At 44.3% G+C, this 18,370-nt stretch overlaps 1 protein-coding gene across 3 annotated transcripts in view; it reads right to left on the minus strand.

Moving 5' to 3' along the window:
* Nucleotides 1–508: 508 nt before the first annotated feature.
* FAM219A (family with sequence similarity 219 member A) overlaps nucleotides 509–18,370 on the minus strand; it is an 89,934-nt gene continuing 72,072 nt past the window's right edge. For 2 of the 3 annotated variants that reach the window (XM_030468037.1, XM_030468040.1), the window contains exons 3-6: nucleotides 8,344–8,446; nucleotides 4,108–4,188; nucleotides 3,697–3,751; nucleotides 509–2,642 (exon numbers count right to left, since the gene is read on the minus strand). In XM_030468037.1, coding sequence (XP_030323897.1) covers nucleotides 2,484–2,642; nucleotides 3,697–3,751; nucleotides 4,108–4,188; nucleotides 8,344–8,446 — 398 coding nt within the window. In that variant the 3' untranslated portion in view covers nucleotides 509–2,483. The remainder of the gene's footprint in view (nucleotides 2,643–3,696; nucleotides 3,752–4,107; nucleotides 4,189–8,343; nucleotides 8,447–18,370) is intronic. The other variant, XM_030468038.1, reaches the window with a different exon arrangement.

Below are 18,370 nucleotides of genomic sequence, written 5' to 3' on the forward strand. Positions count from 1 at the left end.
GGTACCAATGCTGAACTGCAAAGTCCCTCTTTGGAAGAGTGAAGATTTCAGAGACTTAGTCACGTCCTATGGGATTTATTTTGACTACATTCCCCATTAAATAAAAGAAACAATTGTTAAGGAATGGTTTTTTCCCCTTTAGTTTTTCTCTCTACACATCATTGTTAGAGCTCTTCCCCCACTTCCATACTACTTATTAACTTCAACCTAAGGTAGCACTGGAGAGGAAAGCAGGCATACAAAGGAAGAAGCAAAGAACTGAAGACCTGATGCTTTGTGCAGTTGAATATTCGAAAAAATTTTTTTACTGTAAGGGTGACAGAGCCCTGGAACAGGCTGCCCAGGGAGGTTGTGGAGTCTCCTTCACTGGAGACATTCAAAACCCGTCTGGACACGTTCCTATGTGATGTACTCTAGGTGGCTCTGCTCTGGCAGGGGGGGTTGGACTAGATGATCTTTCGAGGTCCCTTCCAACCCCTAGGATTCTGTGATTCTGTGATTCTGTGCTTCTTTATAAACATTTTGGAAACACTCCCCCCTCAGCATTTCCAGCTGGTGAGAAAGGCTGACGAATTCACTCAAGGAACACTCTTCTTAGAGGAGCTTGCAAGTTAACTGGCACTTCTGCTCAAGGGTGCAGTGATGCTCAGTAAACAGCATCACTCAGTCCTCCTCCTGTGGCCTGGAGCCAGGGTAGCAGCAGCTGTTTTAGGGAGGGGGCAAACATAGCCTTAATAGTTGCCTGTACCAGCTAGTGAATAATAAAGCCCAGGAATCTCATGTGCCTGCTCTTCTCCTCATACTGTAGATGGTATGGTGTTTTGTACCACACAGAGTGAAGCCCCAGGATGTTAAATAAAGCTAATCTTGTAGAGGACTTCTTAAAGACTCAGCTCACCTCATGCAGATTTCAGATGGAGGATCTGCCTCTCAAGGCAGAGCTCAGGCTCTGCCTTGCTACTCAGGATTACTGATGGAAAGCTCAGAATTGCTTTTTCCCTTCCTCAGGCTCCAAAGGAAGCAATGACCCAAGGTCCTTCCTCCTGGTAGGGCAGGAAAACACACACAGTCCTGTTGGTGGCAAAAAACAATCCTCTCTGTGGCGAAAGATTTCAACACTGAGGAAAATGCCAGCCCATCCCTTGCTGAGCCCCACATATGCTGAAGCCAGTAGTGTAAGGCCAGCAAGGGAGAGGACACAATTTCTAATTCCAGACATACTTTTGTTTTAAAAACAATCTGCTGGTAAACTGGCAACTCAGTCCAGTAACCTAATGTGACTCCAGGTTTCCTGACCACCCAGCACCAAATAAACACAATTGTTCCCAACATGGGACAGCTGTAGCACAGACTGAGAGTGGTTCACAAGCAGGCAGAGATGGGATAAACAGTAGTTTCCTTTCATGATTTGTTTGGTTTTTTTCTTTTTTTGACTAAAGTTGTTGCTGAAAACTTCTCTAAAGTCTGACACGACCACATAGATGCCTTCAGCCTTAACAAATCTCTCCCACAGGTACCAAGAGATGCAGTGTCAAGAGAATATCAATGGTTGTGCACTGAGAAATGTGCTTTCTTCAGCTAGCTTTTCTGGCACTGACCTTCAGACTGCACAGCTCTAGTTCTGTCTTGTGCAGGACTCATTTTTTTCCTAATTGAACAAAATTTAAGATTTTGGAAGCAGATGGGTCTCACAGGAATTAAGTATAGCCTGAAGTCAGTATACGTGACTGGACTGAACTCAGGAGTGTGGTATTCCTGAGCAAAGACCAAATCCCCAAAGAGCATGGATGCATTGCAGATCAAATCTGATGTGTTCAGCAATAATTTAATGTGGAGCTAAGGTTAGATTGCATTGGGTATGTGACGTGACAGCTCTGGCAAGTACTTACAGTGAAATGCCACCTATTTGTCCTCTTCTCAAGTGAATGATTTGTGTCATGCTAGTCCTGGCTAGCCTTGCCATAAGAGAGGATACCCTGCTCTGTTCCCATTCCTGTGTCATTCCCATACTGTGTTATAGTATCATTTTGGTTATGCAAATGAAAATAGCTTAGTGAATGAATTAAGAACTGACCTCCTCTCACTGGTAAAACCCCCCAGCACTCACCCCTGATCTCACAGATGGATTGGTTTCAGTGGGCAGGATGACCTGCAGCCCCATTTGAACCTCCTTATTCTAGAACAGACACTACAAAACATCCCCAGTGCCTACAAGAACCAAGGAGGTATCTCTGAACCCCTCTGCATTTGCTCTCCAGACCAGTCAGTTCTGCCAGGCACCGCCTGGCACTTTGAGTAGTTTTCTTTTTCTTTTTTTTTTTTTTGTAGTTTAAAATAACTTATCAGCCAATCATAAAATGAATTTTTTGGTTTCTCCTGGCTCCATGAACACAAAGAGGTGCACGTCCTACCATAGGAGGAAGCAATGGCTGTTAAGTTTTACAGTTATAGTGGAAAGCACTGATCACAGCCTGCCGGCCTCACTACTGGATGTGACAGGCGGTGGAGGAGGTGGCTTGGCAACACATGCAGGTAGGGTTGACTGATTTTGGGGGGATTAGGTCGAGGTCCTCATCATCTGGGATCTCATCTAATCGGTACCCATCCTTTAGCAGCTGGATGTTCAAGTCTTGGTTGATCTGCTACAGACAAAGAGACAAACAGTCAAATACTTGAGACGCATTAAGTCTGACGGTGGAAGATGATGGAAGTTTCTTATTCTGGAATATTTCCTCATCCACAGCAGCTACCCCACCAGTGAAAAAGTCCCAGTTTTCAACCACAGGTGAGGGCTGCCTTCTGTTCTAGCTTCTTCCAGAACAGTGATATTTAGAGTGAAATATTCCACAGTAACAAATCAACACATCATTTTATTCTGGAATAATTCTTCCATGGAGACAAGCCCTCATTTCAGATCTGGGTGAACAACACTTGACCAGGGCCCAGAAATGTCCCACATAATTTGATCTGGTCTTTGCTCTTGGCTGTTTCTCTGTGTTTAAGGCATATTTTGCCCAGGGAGGGGATACAAGGGGGAAGTGCTCCCAGCAGGTTGTGTACAGAAGGGTGCTTGGTACCCTGTGTGTAAAATCAGAAGCCGCAGAAGAAGTAGCCAGAGGCTGAGCAACTCATTCATGAGACAGCTTGGGATCATCTTCAGAAACTATGCAGAGGGATTAGCAAGCCTGAGCTTCTGGCCTTTTCTCTTTGAAAGGGCAAGAGTTTGTAGCTGGAAAGCCTCCTTGGAATTTCTGCCTGTTCCGAGTAAACATGTACCAGGTGACCCTGACCACCCCAAGAACTGGAAATCACAGCACACCCTCAGATCCTTTACTTGTGTCCTTGGCAAGTGTATGATTGCTGAGCTCGTGTGACAGACAAGTTGATGCTTTTGCACCATATGGGCCAACGCTGCAGGACTAAGCAGAACTGGGAAAAGCTTGAGTGAAGCCAAAGGTAGCTGTGAAAACATCTGACAGGCAGATCTCTATGCCACAGCAGTGTGGGGAAGAATCCAAATGGATCACCAGGGAAGAAAGAAACATGACACAGTTTCTGCCATGGCCCCATCGAAACTCACAGAGTCTACACTGCTGGTAAATTTGTTATGGAGGAATTTCTGGATGCACAAAGACATTTCTGGCTGCTCTACTATTAGCATTCATGTCAAGGATGCCAGGAGAGAGTATAACTCACCTCAGCTGATGAGTATCCCGAGGAGGAATATCTGGACATGTCAAAGTCATCATCACTGCAGACGATATAGCAAAGAAGGAAACAGTTAGAAGATCCACATTCCCTCATTAGCTCTACTTTCTCATGCCATTAGGCTTTCCTTGAGGCATGGAGAATTTATATCAAGGGCACCTGAGGAGCAACTTTCACTTGTGGCCCTCAGACCTTTCCATGAGTGCTCTTTAGTCATGGTTCTTCCTACTTCTTTACACACACAGACCAGCTATGGCACATGACAAAGGGCACAGAAAGAAAGGTTTGGAGTGGCCTGCAAGAAGTGTTTCAGCAGCATTTAGCTTCAGACCTGTACTTTGACATGAAAACTTGCTTGCACTGGTAATGTACACATCATCTACTTTGCACTTTGCGTACCTGTCCGTATCCAGGGCTACCAGGGGCTTTTCATCTGGGCTCTGGTCTAGCGACGAATAGCCCTTATTGGGAACGACGAGCCTGAAACAATTAAATGTTTTCCATTAACCACACGATAAAGCTCAGCACCTCACAGTCCAGGGCAAAGCTGTAGCATGGTGAGGCCTTCCCCATTTCAACCCCTTGCAAGACCTCCCTTACTGGTGGGGACGTTTAAATGGGTGCAATTCAGAGGAAGCAAGCTGTGTCTCTGCATAGCTTAGAGTAAGTTTCACAGGGATAAATGCTGGACATGCCTTGGGAACATGCTCTTCCCTAAGAGAAAAATTGGCTAGGACACTCTGTGCTTCATTTTGGTGAACCTGTACAGCTAGCATTGCTTGTCATATCAGATTGCTCATTTTTGTGCTGCTTTTTTTTTTCCTAGCAATGAGTACGTGACACTAGGAATGAGTAATTGGAGAAGAAGGCTAAGGGAAGGCAGAGGCTTCGTGCTCCTGCTATTGGAAATTGGGGATGAGTTCCTTCTGCTTGAGTCCCTGTGCTTGAGCCCCACTTAACTAAAACGCTTCTGAGGTCTCAGTCCTAAATTTAGTAATATGAGAAATATGAGCTGGTCGCTGCAGTGTAAGAGCCCAGCCAGACTGGCATGTTTAAAGTCCCATTATTTTATAATGGCTTTCACTTCATTGGAGATATTACACAGGCTGATGATGACTTTGCCTGAGAGAGTCTGTGGAATGCAATACAGGCTTCAGACTTCCTAGGATAAGGAAAATGCATTAATACAATGGCATCTAGTTCATAACCGCACAAAGACTTTAGTTCATATTTATAATAAGATCAACCAAACCAACCAAATGTAATAAGAATCTGTGTTCAGCAGGTTGGGAACTATAGGAGTGATGAAAATCTTCTTGTTCAGTGGGTAAATTCACGTTACCTCCCAAATGGAGAACCAGTCTTTGGCAACACATAATGATTCACAATGACACTTCAATACGAGTTTGGGCAATATAAATTTAAAGACAATAATCCATTTAACCCATGCTCCAGTGGCTCTCTATCTGAAATGTTTTTCTGCTTCCTCAGAGCCTTAACAACTTGAGCAATAAAAACTTGAGCCTGGCACTGAAAATAGGCCCGCTCATGGAGACTAAAATATAAGAAATTTTATCACAAAGTAGATACATAGGTTCATAACTAGTTGTATTTTCCTATTGTGTTCAATGAAACACATGATTAAAGAAAGTAATTTTAAAACTGATGCAGAATTTCCAGCCTACTGCACCACGAAGCTGAAGAAAATGGGATCCACCTGCAAATCTACATCCCTTCTCGCAAAACTGGGGTGGCCTCCTGCTCCTGAAACACGCAGGAAGGAAGTCGAGAAGGAAAGATGTCTGGAACTGAAGCTGTGATCTGGCAACAGAAGCTTGTACATAAAGATATTGGAAGTACTGACTTCTGTTCTTGCTCTCTGAGTTGTCTAGCCACTGGTCCATATGTATTCACTGATAGTTGTTACTAAACTGTGGGAGAACAAAGCACTGTCAGGGGATCTAGGAGAACTCTGTGGTATTACTTGTACGATGAAAAAGAAATAAAAATTACTATAATATATTCTTGAGAAACATATTTTCTCTTAGCAACACAGAACTTCAATCTTCCTGCAACAGACAAAGACTGTGGTATTATGTCTGTCCCTGATCTAAGTCATTCCCTAACATCCTTATTCTCCTTATTTTTGCTTTCCACTGTGCCTGGAAAAAAGCCAGGTAGCAGTCGCAGCTGCTTTCATCCACAGCTGTCCCATTATGAGCCTCCTCTCTGGGTGTTTTTGCTCACTTAACATCAAATAGGTTATAACATCAAATAGATTATGACACAAAAGTGAGTTTAGGTTATCTTCAGAGCGGACTGCAGTATCTAGCTGTGATGCAGATGGTGCTGTGGGCTCAGCCTATGCTCGTGGCAAATGTGCCAGTATCACCCCAGCCTTGTCCATATTTCATGTGCTTTTGGGAAGACTGAGCATGTTATGGATCCAGACTCTTTCATCTCTAAGTCTGGCTCTGCCCCTGCTCCAGGACAAGACTGTATGGTGAAGGTAACCTAGGACCAGAGGCTGGATGTCAGAAATTCATACAGATAATACAGAAAAACAGAACCTTTGGAGAAGGAGGAGGTGGTGGAGTACAGACTTGAAGAGGCAATGTGCTTTGCCTGAATGAAGGAAAACATATTTGATGACACCAGCAGAACTGCTAAAAAGGGGGAAATTACTTTAGCTTACTCTCCTCCTGCAGAGACCAGAGGAAGCCAACAGTTCAGACTTAAACCATTAGCTGGATGTTTCGCAGTGTAACCCACTGGAGAATCTCTCCTTATACTGCAACATTCATACTGTAAGAAGAACCTGCTTGTGGCAAGCAAGCTTGTGGCATTTCTTCCTTCCTGGGGTTGCCCTGTATGTGTCAACACAGACCAAATGATTCTGAGGTATTACTAGGGCTCTGCTCATGGTGAAGCTTGGTTCCCAGAAAGCCAAGGGAGCTGGGATGCTGGGACCCTGTGCCAGACACCTCCCAGCTTCATGGAAACAACAAATGCTTAGCTGCATCTGCTACTAAAGCAATGCCTGCAAACCTCTGTTTTATAGATTCCAAGGGGTGCTTCTAAAAACTGTGTGAAAAGTAAGCAAGAAAAGCAAGCCTATTACCAGCAGGCTTTGCTTGGCTGTGGAGAGGTCAATATGTCCTCTGAAAAATGCTCAGGTGACACAACCAGAATAAAACTGGGCTGGCTGTTTGAAAGTTTTTGTCAACAGATGTCACTGCTCTGTCCCACTGAAATCACTCTTCCTTCCACTGGCAACTTGGAATCAACAACCTCATCAAGCAGAAGTCACTAACTGTAAAATTAGATAGGCACCTGTACTTACTCCATCTTCTCTCCCTTATCATCCTCCCCTGCCAATTTCAGTGTTTTTAAAGCAAACACTACTCAAGCAGCAAACTTGTTATTGTTCCTCTTGGGAAGCTAGCATGAAGCCTGTTGCCAAAAGAAACAAAGTCCAGTTTGTATTTGGAAGAAAACGAGGAATAGCAAGCAAAGAAAACCCAGATGGGTGCATTTCCTGAAATTCTTGCTGCCATAAAAGGCCTGGCTCCCTTATATAGTGTTCAACAACCCAACATGGAGCAGGAAGCAGTGCAGTGTATTCCACTGACATTGCAAAGGCTTCCCAATAAAACTTGACAAAGTCCTAGTATGATTTATGGCTGCTATTTTGCATTTTGGGAATTAATGTTAACAAGGAACCTCTTCTGTCAGATACGGTGCATACACAGAGGCTCTGACCTGCAGCTCCTGTACTACTTAATATATGGTAATCCATACAACTTTCCCATTTATCAGTAAACACCCAGCATTCATGCAGATTTTTCTGTCATTTTAAGTGAAATCCTCCATTAAAAAGTGCCACCTTTCTAGCAGAATGCAAAGTGTGCAATCCTGTGGGCCCAGGGGGGTTCCTGCCTCCTGAATGACAGCAATTATACATTGGTGTACTGAAGCTGGCTTGATAAAAATAGAAATACTCTAAAAGATAGTATTCAGCTTGGAACAATTTTTTTACAGTGGTCTGTAGCACTGTCTGATACCATCATACAGAGAAATGCCAAAGCATCTCCACCAAAGTATGACCATGCTATTCAAAGTGTGGAGGAGGTGTAGTACAGCAGACAGAAGGATTATTTACCAGGATTATTTACAAGCCTTCATTAAGTCAACCAGTATGCAGAAGGGGCCATCATCAAAAAGGAACAGGAGAACTACTGCAATAAAAGCAGCCATGGCAGAACTAAGCTCTAAAATGGGTTTGCACTACGTGAATTGGCATCATACCTCTCCTGCTGGCAGGATTATGCATTACATGAGGCGACCACAACATTGCCATATCACACCCATAGATTCATCCAGACTGAGCTCTCCCTGCACCCTTCAGGCTGCACTGATGCTAGTCCTGGGCTCAGCTGTTGCTGTGTCTCCCTAAGACATGGGATGCAACACAGCACAGGGGTCTGGGCTTGCCAGCTCTGGCAAGGGCCATTGCTGTTTTTGCAGTGTGTTTGGCAATAGGTAAATGGCAATGATTATCATCACCCTTGCCCATCCTAAGGCCACTAGGGACATAAGCTTAGTTTATAGCTGAGTGTTTTTCCAGTCCTTTACCTTGTTCTTGCCATCACGTTGTTCTTCTTGGGTTGCTGATTAACTGGGCTTCCCATGTTGCCATTCTTCAGGGAGCCCTTCCGAGCCAGCTCCCTCTGCTTCTCTGCATAGGGGATACAAAATGGAAAAGCCAAATGAGGGCAACAGCCTGCCTGACAGCCACACAGCTGCAGGAACACAGATTTGATAGCAGCAAAAGGGCATAGCAGAATTAATAACAAAGAACATGGGCTCTCCATCTCCCATGGAGGGACACTGAAAAGGCTAGATGAACTGTATCCCATTGCCTCTAAGGTCATCAGAGGCTGAAACTAATGTACCTAATCAGCTTCTTGATAATTTCACACTAAGATGGTCACATAGCTTCTAGATGAGACCCAGCTGGGGCAGAGAAAGGGCAGAGACCTCGTCTCTTTCTGCACCCAACTGCTGCATGGACCCCAGGACTGTGCTTTGTGTTGGGCAAGGGAAATTTATTCTTCTGCCTTTCCTCCTCCTATTGAGGCTGCTGCTGAGAGGCCCAATGGGGCTGGAAAAGTATCTCAGTCAAAACAGCATCATCATTTAGTGTTGGTCCAACCCAGCCTGACACCAGGCCCAAGTGATTACTGGCAACTTACCAGACTAACACACCCTAGAGCATAAAGTGTTGCTGCCACCCCTGCTTCTCCTGGCAACCCGTGATGTCCCCCACATGTCTTTCTCTTTTATCTGGGAGATAAAATAAATCTGGGAGATTGATTCTTGGGAGCTTGTTTTCTTTATTGAAAAAACAAACCAAAAAACCCACAACCCCCTGAAACACTCTGCAGCTCTATTTTTAAACAGAATATTGTTTGCTTAAATTTTCAGAACATGTTCTACTTGCTGCTGAAATGTACCTTAAAGTGCAGACAGTACATCAAGCTTCTTTTATGTAGCCAGTGCAAGAGAGGATTTAAAGCTTTTGCTTTATGAGAAACTGTTTCTTTTAGTAACTACTCAATGCAGGAACACAACCTGAATTCAGGTCCAAAAGCCTTCTGCAGGTATGCAATGTCCATGCTTATTAATTAAATAAGTCCCCGTCTCCAGCAGAGATAGGAACTTATGGATGATATTTTTTTTTTCATAGAAACAGATATTCACATTCAGTGATATGATCCAAAGTTCTGACTTGTTTCTTGTGGGAAATCAGGGCCGATTCAGCAATGAGCTACAAAAGTTGACGTAACTGCTCCAATCTCATCCTGCAATGCTGTACAAGACTTGTAGGGAAAAGCTGAACATGGGGAAAGTAAGGCAGGAAAGGACCTGGTTCTATAGAGGTTCTGACATTCTATAGAGTGTGAGAAAATTTTGGGAACTATTTAGTGGCATGCCTGGATAATAGAGGTTTATCAGACTGCTTGCTGGGGAACCTGAATAGTGAATTAGTTCTGCTTCTGCTTCCCCTGTGGTGTGTGAAACGTGCTGATACATTTTTTTTCTTGCCATGCCTACCAGGGCGGGCAAGTGTAAGGTCAGCCAAGTCTGTCCCTTCCATATAAGTAAAAGCAGGGGGACACATATCCAAGGTCGCCTTTTTGGAGAGACAAATAAGCAGCAGAGATGCCTAGAGACTACGATGTGCATGGCTGAGGAACCTTCAGAGAAGAGTACGTGCTCCTACAAACCATGTCCAGCCCTGCTCCTGCTAACAGCAGAGGAGAATAAGTGCTCATTGACAGGGAAAGGATCACATTAATAACTCTTCTTGGCATGAGCAACAAAGAGATTCATATAGGATGCGAGTCAGAACCTTAAATCAAGGTAATTTCTCAGGACTGGAACCTGCAAATACTAATGGTTAGCTCTGTCTCCAGAATAAAAGGTTTTGCAGGCCACTAGAATTTTGCTATTCAGACACAAAATTGAGGTTTTATGGAGGCAAACGTTTGCAACCTGATATAAAAACCAACTTCCACCCATCTACAGCAGAAACTTCAGTGCTGACCACAAGTACACAGTGCTGAGACTAGCTGCCCGTGCTTTAAGAGGCTGTATAATTCACAAGAAGCACCTGACACAGAAACAAGGTTACAGGTTTCATTTTCTGCCAAGGTGTTAAGGCCTGCCTGAACCTTTAAAATAAAAGAGGTGCTCTCTGCCTTCTATTGCTTGTTCAGTACAAGCACTCATGTTCTTCTCCAACTCAGATTACTCACCTGGCTGATGAATCTGGGCTTCCACAAAGTGCCTTTTCCCTCCACTAGGTCTCTCCATGACTGTTTCTACGTTATGACTGAGTCCTATTGCAACCTGTGGGTTTGAATTATATGAGATTTTCTATTTAACCTCTTATTTAACTTAATGAGTTCCTTGGAGTGAACAATTCCAATAAAATGGGAACTAACTGCAGTGGGAATGTCCATGCCTGTGTCCCCCAACAATGACTCAACAGTTCATCTCCCTCTTCGATCCTGTGAATACCGAGTCCCCAGCATGAATCCTGGTGGCCAAATGGACTGGCTTTCAGGGCAAGTGGGAGGCCTAATGTGTTAGAATAAGCTCCTGAATTGTGGTATAGATGTGCATGAGTCACGTCAGGCTATGAAGCCAGGAAACCTAGCATTTGAGTTATTAGAAGTATTACAAACTACTGCTACTTCCACCAGTGCCCAAAGGAACTGTTTGGGTAACAGTCTCCTGATCTAATTCTAAGCTATGAATTCCATCAGAAGGGGGGAAGGAGGCTTTCACTGCCTATTTTCTGCCCAGTGCTTCCTCCTGGCATAGCAGGTAGACTCTGTGAACCATATGCAGGACTCCTGGCATAGCAGGAACCTCTGAGCAGTTCCACAGGCTTCCAGCTCCTTTGGCTTTGGCCCCCAGATGTTTCTTTGAAGGCCAGAGACCCAAATTCTAAGTACCTAATCTCCTCTTAGAAATGTGACTGATTTAGTCAGTTCTGAAGATGACCTAATACTACAACCAAACACTGCAGTTTCACAAATTTAAGTTTTTCTCATAGAAGCTGCAATTAACAGATACGAACGAGTAAAGAGAAGGCACCACAATTTACCCTTGATAAGCAAATGGTTTTGTTTTTTTTTAAAGTCTGTCTATACTGCCTGATGCTACACCCACGTGAGCATGAATCCTAAGAGCATAACCCTCCACTGCCACAACCTTGCTAACCTTTGCGTGACACCTGGCAAATGCACACCTGGATTCAGTTCTCAGGGAATGAAAAACAAAGTTGGTCCTTCTTTCTGAGTCATCCCAGACTCTCTGGTACTGTGATCAAGTATTCCCACAACTGAGCCCTGGGGAACACCACTGGTGACCAGCCCCCAGCTGGATTTAACTCAAATGACTACAGCCCTCTGGGCCCTCTCACACAGCCTGTTTTTAACCCAACAAAGAGTATATGTGTCTATGCCATGAGCTGCCAGCTTCTCTAGGAGAATGCTGTGGGAGACAGTGTCAAAGGCTTTACTAAAGTCCAGGTAGACAAAGGCCTTCCCTTTGTGCACTATGGTCATAGAACAAGTCCAGGTTGGTCAGGCAGGACCTGCCTTTCCTGAACCCATGCTGGCTGGGCCTGATCCCCTGCCTGTCCTGCACTTCCCATCTACGTGCACTCATTATGAAGCTCTCCATAATTTTTCCAGGCACTGAGGTGAGGCTGACAGGCCTTTTGTCCTCCTTTTGTCTCTATTTCTAAATGTGCATCACATTGAGAAGCCTCCAGCTACCTGGGACCTCCCCTGTTAACCAGGACTGTTGGCAGATGATGGAGAGAGGCGCTGGGATAATGTATTTAAGAGGGGAAAAAATTGCTGCACTACAGCTGGAGAGAGGAGGGAGAATATGGGAGAGACACAACACTTCAAAGACCAAGGTCAGTGAAGACAGAGGTGGAGGAAGTGTTCCAGGCAGCACAGCAGAGATTCCCTTGCAGACAGTAATGAAGCCCATGGTGAGGCAGGTTGTCCCTCTACAGTTCAAGGAGGTCCATGGGAAAGCAGAAATCCACCTGCAACCCATGGAAGTGACATGGGAAGCCACCTGAAGCCCATGGAGGACCCCAGGCTGCAGCAGGTGGATGCTCAAAGGAGTCTGTGACCCGGCAGGAAGCCATCACTGGAGCAGTTTTGTGAAAAACTGCAGATTGTGGGAAGGACTCATACTGGAGAAGTTCATGAACTCCATGCTGGAGCAGGGGAAGAGCATGGGGAGTGCTTCCCCTGTGGAGGAAGGAGCAGCAGAGACAACGTGTGATGAACTGATTGCAACTTCCATTCTCTGTCCCTGTGTGCTGCTGGATGGGGAGGAGGTGGAGAAATGATGAGTTGAATTTAAGCCCACAAAAAAGGGAAGGGAGGAGGGAGAGTTTTTAAGATTTAGCTTTAGAGCTTTAGATTTAGTTTAGAGATTACACTTCTCTATTTGAATGGTTGTAAATTAAACTAATTTCCCCAAGTCGAGTCTGTTTTGCTTCTAATGATAATTGATGAGTGATCTCTCCTTGTCTGTGTCTTAATCCATAAATTCTGTTATATTTTCTCTTTGCCATCCAGCCAAGGAGGGGAGTAACAGAGCAGCTTGTGGTGAACATCTGGTGTCCTGCCATGGTAAACCCACTGCAGGTAATCTATGTAGCTCCATGCTTGAGTGGAGCCAAGCAGAATTAGCTTCTGTTTCAGAGGAGAGCTTGGAAAATGCAGTCAGCCTGACACACTGGGGAATTTGGCTGCACCAGTTCCACTTAAGCTCATCCTGGACATTATGACACAGCAGGAACACACGGAGTGGCACACGTGTGCATTCATTTGTGTGTGTGTACATGTAAGGAGGGGGTCCAGGGTCCTTTTAAAACCTCTGTACTGCTCTGAATAACATGTAGGACAGCCTGCCACCTGGACCTGACAGCCACAACACATCTCACTCCTCCTTTCTCGTCCACCTTGTCACCTCATCTTTAGGACACTCTGTCTCCCTACGATGTTAAAATAATTTAAAGAAACAAGATGAATCTGCTAAATGATCAAGCTGCTGCCTTTGTGGTAGCCCCACACTAGCCTGTTCTGCTCACTGAGCCATTCAGTATCTGCTCCAAATGCTGCTTCAAGGCAAGCTCTACTAGTGACAAGCAGCCAAAGAGGCCCGTGGAGTTTTCAGCAAGGCAGAAATAACACCTAGGTAATAAAAGTGCAAAAAAAAGTATGTGCTGCAGTCACAATCAGGACCATAACTGGCCCAGACTTAGGTCCTGTCTGGCAAAGGTCCTAAATAAGCTGGTTCTCCAGCACTCAGTGAACCATCCCTGTCCTGCTGTGCTTTCACCTGCCTGATTTAGGATGTGTCAGAGGATGGGCAAATAACTGCATGCTGACTAAGGAAGCACACTCCCAGGGGGAACCTCTGTTACAGAAAGTTGAGAGGGGCTGAATTCTGCTCTTACCGGTGTGAACAGTCACAACTCTAACAAACGATTTCAAGCACTGCTGTATTACTTAGTGCAATTTAAAATGGCTACCTGGATGTTCATCTGGATATGTCCAGCTACATTATGATGAGGGAAAATTGTAATGGAGGATGCGAAGAAGAAGGGACTTAATGTGAATGTGTCTATGCTGAAAATCAGACTTCAATAAATCCTCACAATAACTCCTCTGGTTTCAGTGCTTAAACAAAACCATAACCAGTTTTAATGTTTTCCTAATTTTTTTTTTTTGGCAAAATGCTGAAAAGCTTCTCTGGTATATGTTGTTTAGTCAGGGTGCATTGGTTTTGCTTACACTCTGCCCCAAATCAGAAAACACAAATGTAGCCATATGCTTCAGCCTCCTGCAGAACTGCTCCTTTTGCAGTACTGGGCAAAGCAGACAACCCAAGAATTTGGTGAACATCACCCTGTACTATGCTGAGGAGATATTTGGACGGTCAGACCCCACTAATTCTGTGGTTCCCATCTGTCCCAAGATAGAGAGTGACTTTGGCTGTGGTCAGACAGTCACTGGTGTAGTTTAGGATGAGTCACAGGAGAGTAGTTTAGGATGCCATTGCCTCAGACTGGCACCAAGCTTGACTATGTCCATCCCTCTCAACTGAATGAGCCTGATCAGCACAGATGCCATTCAGTGGCAGACAAGGCTGATTTTGATTCCTTTGTAGTCTGGGTTGGAAGCGCACAGATGCTGACTGCTCCTGTCCGTTTTCTGAGAGCTGCTGGCACCAACTCAATGTCTCGTGAACCTGCCTGGCCAGGAGGAGACAGAGCTTCCTGCTATGGGGACAGTACACTGTGGGTCCATGGGATTTGTTGCAGTGAGAAGGCAATTTGAAATTTGCCTAGTGTTAACAGAGCTGTACTTTTTTTTTGTCTTCAAGGTCTATGAGATGAGATTTTGGGATGTATTTGCCTCTCTATTCCACATGGTCAGCCAAACTGTTTCAGAGGCTGAGGACTGCAGTGATTCCCTGATGAATTCTGCCTTCTCAAGCAAGCAGAGAATTTAAATTACACAGTAAATAAGATTAATCTGTCTGTTCACATCCTGCTGAATGATGAATAGTTGTGAGCAAACAGAGGGAGAAGAAATGAAGTGCTGACTACAACTTCCACTTTGAGCCCAACTCCTGATTTCAGTTCACTTGAGTCATTCAGCTCAGGGACATTAGCATGCCTCTAGTTAACACCAAAACCTTCACAAACTTTCACTTCTGACAGAAAGTATTTGTCAGCGAGGACTGTGTCACTTCTTGGACAGATTTCAGGGTGCATACATGAACAGGGGCTTTGCCTGCAGGCTGTATAGAAAGGGAGGTATAAGAAAGCTGTCTGAGTGCTGTGCTCCCTGGGGAGGCTTGGAGAGTTTAAGCACAACCATGTGGCTGGTATCAATGCAGCTGATGGCTATGCCTCCCTCCAACACAAGGAAAGGCAAAAGGAAAGCCATTTTTACTGAACAGGGGTAAAATAAACAAAAAGGATCTATCTACTGCCAGGTCCCTGCTCTGAATACAGGTTTCAAGCTGGTATGTGCTCAGTGTTGGTGTTGGTTGTTCAGGACAGGACATCTGAACAGGGATTGCTTCACCCAGCTTTGGGCAAAACTGGTCAGAGAAGCAAGGGTCAGATAGGTAAGTCATCCAGCTGCCAGCCTGGGCAAGACACAGTATCTTTAGCTAAAGTACATTATTTTTGCTGACCCAGCCAATCTGGGGGAAATGAGTAAACTATATCTAATTGTGAGAACTGGCTAGCAAGAGAAGGCATTTAAATCTGTCTTTCTAGGTTTCTCTTGGTAAGGTTTTAAACATCCAAATAGCTGCACTTCCTTATGTTTTGTTGATCTGGCTGCTGGTTTGTGGCACAGCTGAAAGCTGCCACAAACATTGTTGGGCTTTGAGAGGTTTTAAGTTCTCTTCAGCTCCCAAGAAGGTCTGACCATACAAAGAACTAGTAAATGACATAGGGAGTAGAAAGACGATCCTTTCATCTCCTATGCAAGGATGCAGTTCTCCTGCTATAGAAGTAGCTAGAACAAGCAGTCAAATGCACTGCACACAGAGCAAAAAAAGGGCTCATTCTGGGATAAAATTCACCTACAGCACTGCCTGCACAAGTTACATAGAGGTTTCTAATGGCTGATACCAATTTTTTAGTTTCCTTTAAGAAAATGCACACACCAAGCTGAAGCACCACACTATTCCTTAGCTCTGAGGAGGATGGGTTAAATGAGTGCTCCAGTCCTGACCAAGGCTATAATCTACTGACACCGCAAACATCTCCAAAATGCCACCAGCCCAAGAGAGGTGACTGCCCCTCCTCTACTCCACTCTTGTGAGACTCTCCCCTGCAGAACTGTGCCCAGTTCTGGAGACCCCCACACAAGAAGGACATGGAGCTGCTGGAATGAGTCCAGAGGAGGTCACAAAGATGATGAGAGGGATGGAGCACCTCTGCTATGGAGACAGGCTGAGAGAGTTTGAGCCTGGAGAAAGGGAAGTTCCATGGAAAACTTTGAGCACCTTCCAGTACCTGAAGGGGCTAGAAGAAAGCCAGAGAGGGACTTTTTGCAAAGGTGTGTAGTGATAGGAAGAGGGGGAATGGCTTTAAACTGCAAGAGGCCAGATTTAGGCTAGATATTAGGTAGAAATTCTTTGCTGTGAGGTTGGTGAGACACTGTCACAGGATGCCCAAGACTGTGGATACCCCCTCCCCAGCAGTGTTCAAGGCCAGGATGGATGGGGCTGGGAGCAACCTAGCCACGGCAGGGAGGTTGGAACTAGATGATCTTTAAGGTCTCTCCCAAAAGAAACCATCCTGTGAGTTTATGAAAAGTGACTTTATATTGCAGCAGCATGTCCCTGTCCTCCAGCCCCACTGCCTCAGCACCAAAGTTCATTTATCTGATCCTCACACGACTACAGGAAGGGATGACTTATCTGTTTCTGTTCACTATTGGGCTTTGAAAGGCAGGACAGCAGGGCACGCAGTGCAGTTAGCCAGCTAGCAAAGAAAACCTTATGGTTGTACACTTAAGAGAAAAAAATTATTGTTTTGAAAACAGCACAACACAACAATGTATCTTTGTAAAACAGTGTATTATATATTGTACTGACAGGAGAACCTCTATAACTGGTTTACCTTAGAGCCAGGCAGAGGATGTGTGGCATCAGTGGACCAGGGAACCAGGATTCCCATCTCCCAGTCCTCTGCCTGGGCTATCTCTGCAGCTGTTTTATCTAGACATGTAGCAGCAGGCAGCAATTAATCTCTCTTCATCTTTGCTGATTCCAAAGGCATCTATTGTCATAGCTCCCAGCTCACAAGGGCATTATGTTGTGATTCAGCCTGTGCTTTCCCCCTTAATTTTTAAGTACTGAGACTTTTATTCCCAATGTCTGCAAAATACTGTATATAAAGATCTCATTTATCACTGTCAAAGCTGGAGTATATGAACAGTACCGGTTTTATTTAAATGTGGTTAGTTAGTTTTTGCCTTTCTCATTTACCTTCACAAAGAGATTTATTTGGTGTTTTCATGTACTTTTCAAAGAGTATTTTTCCTGGCAGCTCAGAGAACAAAATTAGATATATGATGAAGTGTTTGTATCCTGACAAGCTCAGCTAAAATGTTCCAGCTTAGAAACTGAATTATACAAAATACAATCCATAAAGCTGAACTACTCTCTCCCTCAAAATATTTTAAGTGGACAGAAATAATTAAGTTATTTCATTTGGAAATAACTTCTCCAGATGTCTCCTCATCAGTTATTTCTACTCAACTGAACACAGGTTTAAGTCAAAGCCATTTGAAAAAAAAAATGAAAAGGAATCTATTAAGTGCAATTTTACTCTCTTCATTTAAAGCATCAATTATGCTAAAGGCATAATTTACCAGATAAAGAGGGATAATATTAGTGCCCACATCACATTTGTTATGGGTCCTGATGTTCCGTGAAGTAGCACTGATGTCACTGAGGCATGCAGTACTTGTGATGTGTATTCAGGAGAGGAACAGTCCAAAATTGCTTAGATGGATACTCACAAATTTTGGTTACAAAGCAGACCATCACAGGGTGCATATTTTTATAAAAACACTTCAATACAGTCTGACATAAGTGGGGCTGAATTGCACATACGCTTAACCGAATGTCCATGCATGCTTAAGTCTAAAACACAGACTAAATGACTGCCCTGTGGCAGAAACCACATCTTTTATAACCTATGTAAACTACAGATTTAATTTATTTTGAATATGTTCTAATTGGGAAAGCTTTCACTGGCTGTCTGATACCACTGTTTGAAATGACTAAGTTGAATTCCCATCTGGCAGCCAAAACAAGTAAGAACAGAAGCGCTAATACCACAACCAGCACATGAGCTTGGAAGGGACTCACAGCTCACTGACCCCAGCATCCTGCTTGGAACAGACCCATGAACTTCTCTTGTCCCCATGACTGGACGGAAGCTGACACTCCCAGCCATGTTTCTGGCTTCGATTTAGAAGCAAAATGCCATTTATGTGATCCATTTTGTTTTATCCTGCGC

Source organism: Calypte anna, chromosome Z, assembly GCF_003957555.1.
Source record: "Calypte anna isolate BGI_N300 chromosome Z, bCalAnn1_v1.p, whole genome shotgun sequence".
NCBI lineage: Eukaryota > Metazoa > Chordata > Aves > Apodiformes > Trochilidae > Calypte > Calypte anna.